The following is a 13,567-nucleotide window of genomic DNA, read 5'->3' as shown; positions in this document are numbered from 1 at the left end:
GCCAGACATTTTCTCTTGAATAATGCTATGCTGAGCTCCCTACTTTTAGAAACCAGAGAAAACCTATTACTGCAAAGTTGATCTATGTAATCTTATGTATTAAAATGTGTTATATACATAGAACTAGATGTCTACATGCAATAAAGGCATTCACATTTATAGTTCGTATTTTGTTTTACCATTACCAAGTGATGGTCGTTGAAAATTACTTAACATAGAGTCAAAAATCATTTTGAAATATTTTTGTTTAACTTAATGATTTAAATGAAACTTTGATAGTCGTGTACTATAAATCCAACACTCATATTCGTAGGCTAAAAGACTGGAATTAGTTGACAAAAGATATAAAACTATGAAGAAAATGTTAAAATGCTTACACCAAAATTTTTAGAGTAGTAAAGTTTAAGACCTCTTAGAATAAGTTGTTTGTTCATGATTTTGTTGGACTTGAACACTAAAGTTTTTTACGTAGAAAAAAAGGAAAACAGTGGTTTCTTTGCAATTATCATTTGCCTCTTTGTAGTTGAATTTAGAGAATACCCCATTTTTCCCCCTCCTTTATCTTCTGCCTCATCCAGTTCTGGAAGTTGCAGTGCTCAGTACAGAAGGACAGGTCCAAGACTTCAAATTTCCTCTGGGCATCAAAGGGGCAGGCAGCTCAATCCAACTCTCTGCGAATACCGTCAAACAGAACAGCAGGAATGGTAAGATGGAACAAAGTCTTTTAAAAATTCATAGGGTTTTTGTTCAGTTAAACCTATTAATTCTAAAATACTGAGTGACTCCTAATATAACAATTACAGCTTAGCATTTATAAGCAGATTTAAAGTAATGCCTTCTCTTTCCCAGTAAACTTAATCTGAATAAAGATTCCATAAGGATTTGTTTCATTTTATTCTTATTTTATTGTATCTCATCTTATTCAGAAGCATATTTTCTGTAAAGACATATGACTTTTTACCTTCCTAGGTCTTGCAAAGTTGGTGTTCATCATTTACCGGAGTCTGGGACAGTTCCTTAGTACAGAAAATGCAACCATAAAACTGGGTGCTGACTTTATCGGTCGAAATAGCACCATTGCAGTGAATTCCCATGTCATTTCAGTTTCAATCAATAAAGAATCCAGCCGAGTATACTTGACAGATCCTGTGCTTTTTACCCTACCACACATTGATGTAAGTTATGTATGCTAATGAAGTAGTGGAAAATTATAAAACCAGTGAGGAAGGAAAGCAAAACTAACATGCTAGAGATAGAGAGAGGGGGAATGGGGAAGTGGCAGAGAGGAAAGAAAAGACCTTCCCATTTGAATTTCAAATGTTGGACTAGGTCAGAGACACAAGTTTATTTAAGTCTGTGAACATAAAATTAAATGAGCCTGGTTCAGTGATTATTAGAATTTAAGTGTATTCTTAATGAAAGCTAATTCAGTAATCAACAGGAAAATGTAAATGACTATAATTTGTTTTAGAATGAAAATTAACTGTTACCCTAGCAGCACGATAGCTCTGCCTTTTTAGTATGACAGGTCTTTTTGGTTTGTTTGTTTGTTTACAGATCATATAAACACAATTGTTACCAAGCCCTGTGTTTTTAAAAATATAGAGTTGAAGAGATGCGATTCCTCTGCTGTGCCTTAGAATGCAAGTTGGTAGCTAAAAACACTGTGTTGGAAGATTGTCTGCAGAATTTGGCTGTTGTTATAGTAGAGAGAAAAAGTGCCCATAGATAGCCACGTGAATCTCCAGAATTCATTTGTGAACAATACATTTGTGTGGCTATTCTCTTCTTATATCTTCTGCAGTTGCTTCACTCTCTTAAGAGCTTGACATACTAACTACAGGATTCAAATTGTCCCTATTGGGTCATTTAGAGCAAAAATGGGCCCCAAACAAAATAGATTTTAAAACACTTGGTCCTTACAGAATTTTCTCAGAACAAATTCATGGCTTTAATTTTGTCAGAAAAGAAAAAAAAAATGATTCTGATGGACCATCAGTATGTAAAATCATAAGATGGAAATTGTAATTGTGTAAAATGGGTCTTTGGTAATTTAGAGTACACTTTAGAGTGTTTTGGACTATAAAGCCCCTTTTAAGTTAGATATCTGCCTTGTATAACATAGTCTACAGTTCTGCTGATGAAAAACTTTATAGTCCGAAACATGAAAAGTTTAATCTAAATTACCTTTTACACATATTAAACAATGGCTGTTGCCATCTTAGAGTGTAAAATCCTAATTTTATCTTGTCATTTTATTTCCCAGCCTGACAATTATTTCAATGCAAACTGCTCCTTCTGGAACTACTCAGAGAGAACTATGATGGGATATTGGTCTACCCAGGGCTGCAAGCTGGTTGACACTAATAAAACTCGTACAACGTGTGCGTGCAGCCACCTAACCAATTTTGCAATTCTCATGGCCCACAGGAAAATTTCAGTAAGTATTTGCACTTCTAATTAGTAGCAGAGAAAAACCTCAGAGATTCAAAACAGCTTGTGTAGTAGTCCCTTCTTTGGGTGTTTATCGTAACTAAAAAGCAAGCAAAGTAATGTGGATTTCTAATTGCTTTTACATTGTCCATATATTTTAGGAAGTCTTGGCACTATATTTGTTGCTACATCTCAAAATCATGTGCTTTATAGACTCGTTCTAAGTTTTCCCCTTTGGGCAGGTGTCAGGCAGAGGCGGTCAGGGATTTAAAAAATGAACAGCAATAGGTTATGCGAAAGAGACAGAAGGCTCTAAAGTTTAACATGCCCTCACCATCTTGAATGTTTGAATCTCATTTCAAAACTTTTGTTTTAAATTTCCTAACGACTTTGCACACTGTGCCAGACTGCAGATTTTGAAAGATCAGAATGGCTTCCGGAATATTTCTTAGTATTCATTTCTTCTTGTGATTAAGAGAACATAAGCCAGGAGATAAAAATATTTAAGAACTATAACATGAAAGCTCTCAGATCTATTATGTGCTTAACTTTTAGTATATATATATATAATATAAAAACTCAAGGAGAAACTTAAAATTTGACTACTTGTTAGCCTGGCAAGTCATTAAAATGCCAATTATTTTGAAATAACTAAGTAGTCTTTAATCTGTTGTAAAATGTTTTCTATATGTTTATGTAAGTAATTATTGTGGTCATAATTTTCTAGGTAAAATCTACTTTCATGGATCATTCTTTGAATATAAAAATCAATAAGATAATATTGAACTCTGTTATATGACCGTAATTTTTTTTTTTTAGTATTGAGCCCCGTTTGAACACACATGAATATTCAGAGAGTTTAGTATTAAAAGTTGAGCTATCACATGTGAAACCTATCTTACCCTTAGTTAATGTAATGCAGGAATACTAAAGTTCCTCATTTTTTTAATTTTCAGTACAAAGATGGAGTTCACGAATTACTTCTTACAGTCATCACCTGGGTGGGAATTGTCATTTCCCTTGTTTGTCTGGCTATCTGCATCTTCACCTTCTGCTTTTTCCGTGGTCTACAGAGTGACCGTAACACTATTCACAAGAACCTTTGTATCAACCTTTTCATTGCTGAATTTATTTTCCTAATAGGCATTGATAAGACAAAATACATGGTAAGTACTCCTTCTGTTTGTTGACCTTGAGAATTATTATTATAACAGGTGTATCCACATATGCTGCTGTTAATATTTGACCTTGTAACTTACAATAATTGACATGGCAATACTGAAGGATAATTTGTAATAAAACACAACCCAATTATTAAGTAATATTATTATGAGTTAATTCATTTCTTGTATTAAGGTACAGTTGCATTTTTCTGGGTTGTTATTAAAACACGTAATTTGAATAGAAGAATGCTGGGTATACTAAAATGAAAAGATCCGATTTTTAAATTTTTCATTTTGTTTACATAGTCATTCTAACCAGTGATCATTTCCTCATATTCTGAGCAATTTATTCACCATCATGAGGCCTCAGTGTCGCAAAGAGAACTTAATAATTAGTTAATGCTTTACTCTGTATTCATCTGCACTGGGATGAATTTGAGAATGTTCCATGTATAACAAGAAAATGATGTTAAGTAATTAGAGCTGGGATATTTATCATTAAAGCAAATTTTAAAAAATTCTGTAGTAGAAAAAAATAGAAATAATATATTTGGAAACAACTGTTCTAAAGATTTGTAAAGCAACTTATCTACAAGTAGAATATTCAGATTTAAAAATGAATAGTTCTGGAAGAGAAATTAATATGTTTTCTTATTTGCACTTACTTTTGCTATAAATAATAATGTCTTACAATGATGATATTTCTAGCACACCTAGCATTACACTCCATAAGCATTAAGCCAAATTTGGCAGTATTTTCATTTATGGAAAAAAAAATTTTTAAGAAGCAGTATTTTCTCTAAATAATGGTATATCTTAAAGACAGTAGTGAGTACTATCGGTGAATATTGTTTAGTTTTAGAGTGGGCTGTTTATATTCCCGTGTTCTCTTGTGTTTTTTGCTTCTTTCCTTTATAGATAGCATGCCCAATATTTGCAGGACTTCTACACTTTTTCTTTCTGGCTGCTTTTGCTTGGATGTGCCTAGAAGGTGTGCAGCTCTATCTGATGTTAGTTGAAGTTTTTGAAAGTGAATATTCAAGGAAGAAATATTACTATGTTGCCGGTTACTTGTTTCCTGCCACAGTGGTTGGCGTTTCAGCTGCTATTGACTATAAGAGCTATGGAACAGAAAAAGCGTAAGTAATTGCAAGTGACCTGAGTGTTTTTCAAGTGAATAACTTTTTAAAGCCTGTTAGCTGTCAGTGAGGGTCCCTGACAGACTAAAATAGCATCTGAAAGCCTTATTGGTAAGAAAATGGGCATGCCATGCACAAGTTACAATCAAGTCTTTTGTAATTTTCTAGGTTGAGAGGATTTGTACTCTGGCAAGTCATATTCTAAATTATGGACTTCTTTTTAACACAAGAGATTGACCTCTAACAAATTGAAAAAGTAAATAACTTTTTGGCCTTAGAAAGATATTAGGTAAAAATTTTTCTGAACTTAAAGCATCTGACAGGTTTAACTTCAGTTTTTAAGCTAATGTTTCATTAGCTCTCTTTGTGCAGCCGACCCTCTAGGTAACTCTCGTTCTGAGTTGTGACAGTACCACATTCCAGCCCATATGTTTTACTTTGATAATATTTTATCAGGCAGTTTGAAAGGATTAAAATAAGTCACTGTCATTCATTTATAAAAAAATATTTTTATGGAAAGTGACAGAAGGTAGACCATGTTTCTAAGGATTTTATTTGCTAGAGGCATGAATTTGCTTTCCAATTCTGTTTATTTTTTCCTTTGATAAAATTAGTTATATAAAGATTCTTTGGACTAAAGAAAGCTTTTTGACTACACAGATGATGAAAGACAAATAAAAGAAATTCATTGGGGATTTGATGTTATATGAAAAATGAACCACTAAGTAAAATCTGTCTTAATAAGTTTATGCATCATTTACTCTAATACAGTATGAATTCTATGCTTTGATTTTTTTTTTTCTAGTATTCATCCATTCCCAGTTGAGGTGTTATATTTGTGCTATACTGTTTTGCAACAAACATTACATCTGACCACTTATTTTTTTAATCTCTTGTGTTCCATAGGGTTAAACATTTTAGCTCAGATACAGATCTAAAGGCAAATTTTGAAGATAAGAACTTTTTAAAAATGAGACAATTTGGAATACCAAGTTTCGCATTTTTCTTAGTAAAGTCAGAGGTCTTAACCATCAGGATTGGGGTGGAGGGGAGTTATTGTTTTCCCCATATAAGCATAATTATGCATGTCTTTATCAAATTTAAAACCTAAAGTGAAGAACAGTAGAATTATTCAAATTGTTCTTGCCCATGATAAATTAATTTTTAAAGGTAAGTGTAAAGATACTTTTGCTTGTTAGATTTTTAAAATTTTGCTTTACTTGTGATATTGAGCATCCATTGAAGCTACTTAATATTCTTTTCTTTTCGTAATAGTTGCTGGCTTCATGTTGATAACTATTTCATATGGAGTTTCATTGGACCTGTTACCTTCATTATTCTGGTAAGCAGACTCTATTTTTCCTTCATTTTTAGCTTGCTGCTTTAGCAGTACAATTGAAACAGGGATAATTTGTTTTACTGTTAATTTATCTGTGCATTCAAAGATTTATAAGCATGTCTAGCTTACAGAATAAAATTATGTAGTATATTTTACATTCGATATCATTATTGAGAGTTTATACACTTGCTAATTAGTACTATTTTTAAAAACACTCTTTCCTTTAAGAAATACTTTTCCCTCATTTGTAATTTAATTTGCAAAAATGTCAGGTCTTAATCTTTATGTTAAGATTGTATGATTTTAAAGTAGTTTGATAATTAGAAAGGAATAACTGATATGTATAGTATATTTTGGTTTTGAGTAGTGGAATTTTTTGTTAAGAGGTTTAGTTCATGAAGTTACATCTTTAAAATCTATAGTATTAGCTCTGCACCAAGCCTGTGTAGCATTTATGAATTGAATGTTTTATGGAAGTAAAAGAACATTAGCTTAATATTTATTATCTTCATTTCCACATAGTAATTTAGTACTTTTAAATAAATGTCCACACCCTAAATTCTTTTTAGGGCATAAAAAAGGTTTTTTTAAGCTTAGCATAATAAATAAATATTAAATAAATTTTAAACTCATTAGAAATAACATTACTTTTCTAAGACTTAAAATATCAAATAAAAATATTGGTTTCTAAGAAATTTTATTTTAAAATAAACCTGATAACTTAAGTATAATGACATTAAGGTATTTTTTAACTTAAATTATCAGTAGTCAAATATTTCAAATATAGTTGAAAATTTTTAAAAAAGCTAAAATATTTGGATTTAAAACTTCACTCGGTTTTAGCATCATGCTGTTACAAATAAGTGTTATTGACCATTAGAAGATTGAAAATGAAACAATCAAGTTTATATATTGCCTATAACTGTTTATTCCTATTAAGGTTTTTTCTTTAAAAAAGGTGACACAAGTAAGCTTATTAAGATATTTCTACTGTTAATAGTATTACAATTATAGTTACTAGTACGTCAGTAAAATTAAGAAAAAAATTTAGTAGTTCAAGGAAACTTAAAACTACTTTTGTCACTAAAATGAATTCTTTTATACAATTACTTATGAAAGCAAAATGAAAATTTGAGATGAATGCCTGTATGAATCGAACCAGTAAAAAACACTCTCAAGTGTTCTTAGGAAAGCTGATTTCTCATCAGAATTATTCAATCCAGATGATTGTCCCAATTTTTTGTTCTTTGCTTACTTATGCTAACACAGCCTAAGCCTATCTTGAAATAAATGACAAACAGCTGATATGAAAGGGGTATGATCCTTAAAAACTCAAGCTTTTTTTTTCTCCCTGACCCCTTGGCCGAACATACTGATACTTTGAAAATTGTAAAAATCATTTTAGGGATATTTGATCTATACTTCTGTCCTACTGCAGTTTTGTTTATTTTCTATCTCTGAAGATAAATACTGTCTTTAGAGTATTAAAAAACATTTCACTGAGCGAAAGGAGTTAATGTTCATATATACTCAGCTTCCAGTAAGAAAAGAGGTAAAGGACATTTTATTATATTGCCCTTTTATAGTGAGAGCCTACCATTATTTTTTAGTCTTGTCATTATTATCCTTTACCAAGCCATTTACGTTGAGATGTGAAGGGCTTTGGTGTTCCCAACTTAAAAACAAAACAAAACAAAACAGCAGGTAGCAATCACAGTACAGATCCTGGGAGTAATTCTTCTCCTGCAATTGCTTTGCCCTCTAATCGTCCCAACACAGAAAGACAGAGTGGTATTGAAGTGTAAAACATCATCTCAAATGTAACCTAAAGTGAGATATGTGATTGTACAGCACATGTTTGTTGAGTATTAATATATTTACCTGTATATATCCTTATGGTGATATAGGTCATTTAAAAGTCAGTTCAGACACAGTTTAAAAATTTATACAATATAAATTATATTGTATACTGTCCTTTTAAGGAATAACAAAAAGTACCTATTGATATTCCTAGAAAGCATAGTTTTGCATTTCCAGCTTTTCTGAATTGAAATCGCATAACTTAGTAGTATTAAATAAGTGTACATTTTTAATAATTTTCAATGAAGAAAAAACATGTTATGGAACATAAAACTTCCTACTTCTGTATTTCTATAGAATGTCTTGCCTACAGGCACTAGAGTTATTATATCTACGAGAAAAGTGCTTGTAAGTAATGAGCAGTGGGAAACCATTAGTATGCCTGAAATGGTTTAATGAAAGCTTGGATCATGACACGTCAGGAGCTGTTCTTATCATTTGGACAGCTCCATCTGCATCGTTAATAATTAATTCAGTTCAGTAAGAGTTCAGCTCACACACTCACTTAGAAGTCTTCCTCAGAGAACACCTCTCTGGCTGCTAGTCCCAGGGAGAAATAGGTTTCTGCTTGGCTAACAGCAAAGATCTGGAGATACAAGTGCAGTTTTAGAGTTGCATTTGCCAGGTAGCAAAAGCTCTAGGGAGGACAAAAAGGGTCAGAACATGTGCAGTTCAGTTAGGTTACTTCAGAGTGGTGTTTCTGTTCTTGTGTCTTATCATATCCATGTCAGGACGGCAAGCTTTGGAATGAATTTTAAGCTCCTAAGCTCAAATGGATATGATTCAATTGAGCAGGTCGATAACTATAAAATAAACTGTGCACTCCTATAATCTATGGTACTTTTTTCTTTCTTTAAACTCTTTGTATTTTCATGTTCATCAATATGGGTGAGGATTAGCTAAGCCGTATCATCAAGTAGTGATGAATTTTATCAGCAAATTACATGACATTATTTAAACAGTAATTTATGAAATTATTTTTGGGAATAGATAGAAGAGTATTATTTGTTATTGAAAGAGAAAGAATGCCCCATTTAGTGATTTAACTCTTTTTAGCTGAATAGGAGAATTCTTTTCTTTTTAATTTGGTCTCACTCTTTCACATAGAATTCTATTAAGAGGTACCCATCTACCTATTTACCTGTACACACACACACACACACACACACACACACACACACAGAGCAGAGTTAAAATCTGATTAATTCCTGGATGAGTTGCCTCATCTTCAAACTTAATCTTCAGTGTGGGCATTTAGACTGGTGAGTTGACATACAACATGTAACACAATCCTGTTAACTTGTACTTACTAGAGGCTTCTGCACGAATGATTAATGACATGTATACCAGCTGTAGACAATCTTTATGTACATAGCTGTAACTCCATCTTTTTCATTTCTCATTGATGCATAGCACCTTTCAACCTATCCCAAAATACTCTGTTTAACAGAAGTATATGGCTAGAAAGACCCATTTATGTCATAGGGAAAATGATAAGAAGAAAGAACTCAGTACGTCATTTGAAACTAAGGTTTTCAGTCTTCAAGTGACTATTTTGGACAATAGATTTTATCAAAGATTTTTTCTGCCCCCTCTATTTCTTGTTCTGATTCCCATAGTTACATTTTAAGAGAACAAGAGTAGAAGAGAAAAGAAGAAAATCTATTGAAATGTTTTATTATACAAAATTATAACTCTTATTAGAGTATATTGCCTCCTGAAAAAGATCATAGGAACAGTATTTATCCATGAAACTAAAAATTAGCATTTACATTTTTAGACACTGGAGAAAATCAGAGAACTTTAAAACCACAGTTTAAAGAATTTGTTAACACTTCAGTAAGTGTTCTATTTAATTCCAGAAAATATTTCACTCACATATATTTTGCTGGCAATGTATTAAAATGTTCAGTACCTAAATAATAGACTTTTTTTGGTAAATAATTTGTATTAGTAAAATTTTTTAATGTGGAGTTGAGGAAAAGAAAAATATCTCACGCTTAGCAGTTTTTGCTCTTACGCTGTGATTCACAATAAGTCTTGCATACTTTTTTTTGTAATTACTTTGTCTGACAACGATGTTATTTTCTCCTATTAAAGATACCATTGCCTCAGTAATTATATATCGTCGTTGTATTTCAAAGACTAAATTAGTGTTGGATTTAACTAAATTTCTTGGCAACTTAACCATTAGTACGTTGGCTAAAACTTTATTTTCAGTTTCTGTAAATTGGAGAATTCACAGACACTTGTGAAACAGTCTGACTGCAAGAGTCCTTCTGTGGTTTTATGATTATTTTTCTAGGATTTTAAGTTGTTTTTAAAGAGACTCACTTTTAAAACATCTTCTTGAAACATTTGATTTTAAATATGCTAGAAACAATAGCTTTCTTTCCCCGCTCGGGTTTTATGGGTTTGTGTGATATTTAGCTGTGTATGAATATAACTAGCACAGACAGGATTAAGAAAACACAAATAACTGTCCAAAGTACAATTTGGCTAGTGGGAATAGAAGTGTGTGGACGTTTTAGCTATTTGCTGATTATGGGATGGTAGTGTTTCACAAAGGAAATGGAGAATTGGTGGTTATGGCAAGCCCATCAAGTGGAAATCATTTGAAGAGCACACCTTTGTATGTCATTTAGGATTTCTTTGATAGTGTGTTCTATGTATTAATTAATTTAATATTATATCTTCAACTCATTGGTCATCTCTGACTGAGTGGTAAATTAGATTACTCTTTATAGAAGTGGAACCTTTTTTAAAAAAATACAAAACTAGTATATCTTTTGTTTGTTAGAAGACTGCTAATTTTCTCAACCAGAATAAACTGGTTAATTTTGTTGACAAGACTGGGCCATGGAGCCAGAAGACAGTATATTGTATCTCAGCATTGACATTACAGTAGCTAAGTAGTCTTTGGCAAGATAATTAACATCATAGATTTGTAAAATGGTTATCCAAGTGCTACCTACTACCTCTGGAGATAGGATTATATGTTGTGGGTGGGGTATTTTTTTTCCTGTAATTTTCTGAGCTTTATATCTTGTGACTGTATTATCTTTGTAGCTAGGAAGAAACACCGAACACATATATAACATTAAAAACTTCAGTAGGGTGAGGAGAGATGCATCTAACAGTCTGTTTTTTAAGGATTAAATGAAATATGTTTTCTGTGGCATTTTCAAGTTGGTTAGTTCTGTCTTAACAAGAAACAAATGTCTTTGTATCATATTTAAGCTTTAATTCTATTTTGACATAGGTACACTTCATTTTCATTTCAATTTTATTGGAAAATAAGCTAGTTCTTAAATAACTGATTTTTTTTTTGTGGGGGCTGGTTTTTCTTCATTGAAAAATCTGTTTGGATGGATGTAACCCCCACAAGTTCACATTTTGTACTCATTTTCTTTTTATAGCATAATACTTGATACATCCACATTTTTTTCACATTCACATTCTTTATTTTCCTTGTGGTTTAGACATTGTGGTGGGTAATAACTTTTTTTCTTTTCTTGAATGTACTCCTACCACTACTATTATTTTATTCCTGAGGGGATAAGTAATATGCTTAGAAAATAATGAGCTCCAAATTGTGGCCCTTTTGTGCTTCAGAAAATTATTTAACAAAAGGTGTTGGGGTAGAGGGCAACCCTAGGTCTGGAAGTTTGTAATAAAAGAAATAAAGTTTTATCAGGACATTCAAAAAGAAGGGTTAGGAGGTTTAAAAGATTTTGATTCTGAATCTGTTAGGGCAGCCATTCTTACATAAGTGTTGTAACTGCTTTGTTTCCTTATATGGGTTTTGGTTGGTTGGTTGGTTTTTATGATTATTTGGAGTACTTGTTTTTAACCATTCTTAAATTGTCCTAGTTAAGGCTTACTGTTATAGAAAATAAAAAGTAAAAGCACTACTTTAAAAAAATTAGAGATAAACTGTACCATGCTTCTTTAAAATCAAATCAAGTATTCATTGTACTATCAGAAAGATGTCCCTAATTTCTCAAAGGCAAAAATTTGTGTCTTATCCCTATACAATAAGCACATTCTTGTGTGGAGCAGTAAGGTCAATAAATATTTGTTGAATGAAATGAATCATATTGTAATAATCCTGAAAATGTAAGCCTTTATTTATGTATGACCAACTGGACTTTATAATCTTCAGAATATAAAGCTAGACTTTTTTTTTTACCAATTTATTTACTTTTTCTCTAGACAAGTATTTTAAGAAATTAATTTTTAAGTACTTTTTTAAGCAAAGAGCTTCTTTTGTCCTCAAGTAATTAATGGAATGCTGTCTGCCAGCACTTGCAAATTATGCCTATTTTAGTCCTTAAGAGGAAATTCTACATCTAAGAGAAATAACAAGGCACAGTAGACAAAACGACTGATACAGGGCTTAAAGCCTTTGCTCTGTTCCTTAAACTCGTTAGGAAGGACTTGGAAATTTTCTTTATTGCCTTACATCATTTTTCCTAATTATAAAATCAGAAGTGGTGATGAATGAGGAAAATAATGTTATCATTTTATCAGATGGTATTGTGACTCAGTAAAAATAATCGCGTTACTGTAACAAAGTTATGTGGGTTATTTACTACCAAGGAATTGCTTTCGTCTCTACATATAAACAGGTCCTTTTCTGAGTATACCCTTTGTGCCTTCACTAAATCACTTAATCCTCACAAAATAACTTCATTTTGTCTTTTTTAAAGTAATAATCTGAAGTAAATAAAATGTCAAAAAGAATCCAGGAGCGATTTAGCACAGTTTTATTTTTAGAGCATAAAAATGGAAGCTGCCTTCACTCCATCCAGCCTTCTGCCAGGCTTCCGTAGAAGCAAATGCAAATTACAAACCTTTAACTTTCCTCAGTCAAAACACAACTCTTATCTTCTGAGTTCTCTCAAGTTGACCTGCCAGACTGTGCTTCCATGTCAGGTTCTATCTTCCCCAGTTGGCATTTGTTGCATCTACATTCTTTGTACAACTGAGTGTTTAGAGGGACTCAAAACAGCCTTTGGAATTTACCTACTTCCATACAGTATAGAGACATCAGGAAGAAAGAAATGGTGGTCTTTAACACTTAAATAGCAAATACATTTATATATTTTAAAGTTTATCTTACTTTATATAACCAGCTAACATTTTTCATATATTTTATCTCATTTGATCTTCACCATTACCTTATAAAAAGAGTATGCAAATGCAAATGTTAATTTTCCTCATTTAATCAGTCAAAATCAAGAACTAGACTCTCAACTAATTCTTAGGGTCCCAAATTCAGGGATCTTTCCATTATAAGCTACATGATGTAAATGCCCCTTCTAAGGAATTCACTTCTGTGTTTTCATTAGATGGTTTTTAGGCCCTGGAGTACTTCTAGCTAAAGAAACTAATTTAGGCTGTCCAATTTATTTAATCATCACCACATGATACTGATTTAATGAGGTTTCAGTTTCATGTCAAATGATCTATTAAAAAATCGATCATATGTAGCCAGAGTATTTTTTTATTTAGACTCAACTTGATCATTGCATAAGTAAACTAGAATTGAATCAGTGTCTACCATATACTCGTGTTATTCATATTTAACTGCATTAATCCATTAAATATATTTGCAAAAATGTATAATT

General features: G+C 31.9%; 1 protein-coding gene across 15 annotated transcripts in view; it reads left to right on the top strand.

Annotated features, from left to right (window-relative positions):
* ADGRL2 (adhesion G protein-coupled receptor L2) overlaps window positions 1-13,567 on the top strand; it is a 271,291-nt gene that overhangs the window by 244,993 nt on the left and 12,731 nt on the right. For all 15 annotated transcript variants that reach the window (XM_033416623.2, XM_049709707.1, XM_049709710.1 and 12 more), the window contains 6 exons: window positions 579-704; window positions 970-1,175; window positions 2,267-2,440; window positions 3,390-3,599; window positions 4,515-4,735; window positions 6,011-6,077. In XM_033416623.2, coding sequence (XP_033272514.1) covers window positions 579-704; window positions 970-1,175; window positions 2,267-2,440; window positions 3,390-3,599; window positions 4,515-4,735; window positions 6,011-6,077 — 1,004 coding nt within the window. The remainder of the gene's footprint in view (window positions 1-578; window positions 705-969; window positions 1,176-2,266; window positions 2,441-3,389; window positions 3,600-4,514; window positions 4,736-6,010; window positions 6,078-13,567) is intronic.

This window comes from Orcinus orca, chromosome 1 (assembly GCF_937001465.1).
Source record: "Orcinus orca chromosome 1, mOrcOrc1.1, whole genome shotgun sequence".
NCBI lineage: Eukaryota > Metazoa > Chordata > Mammalia > Artiodactyla > Delphinidae > Orcinus > Orcinus orca.
The sequence above is the reverse complement of the archived record's forward strand: the minus strand, read 5'-3'. Positions and strand labels throughout refer to the sequence as shown.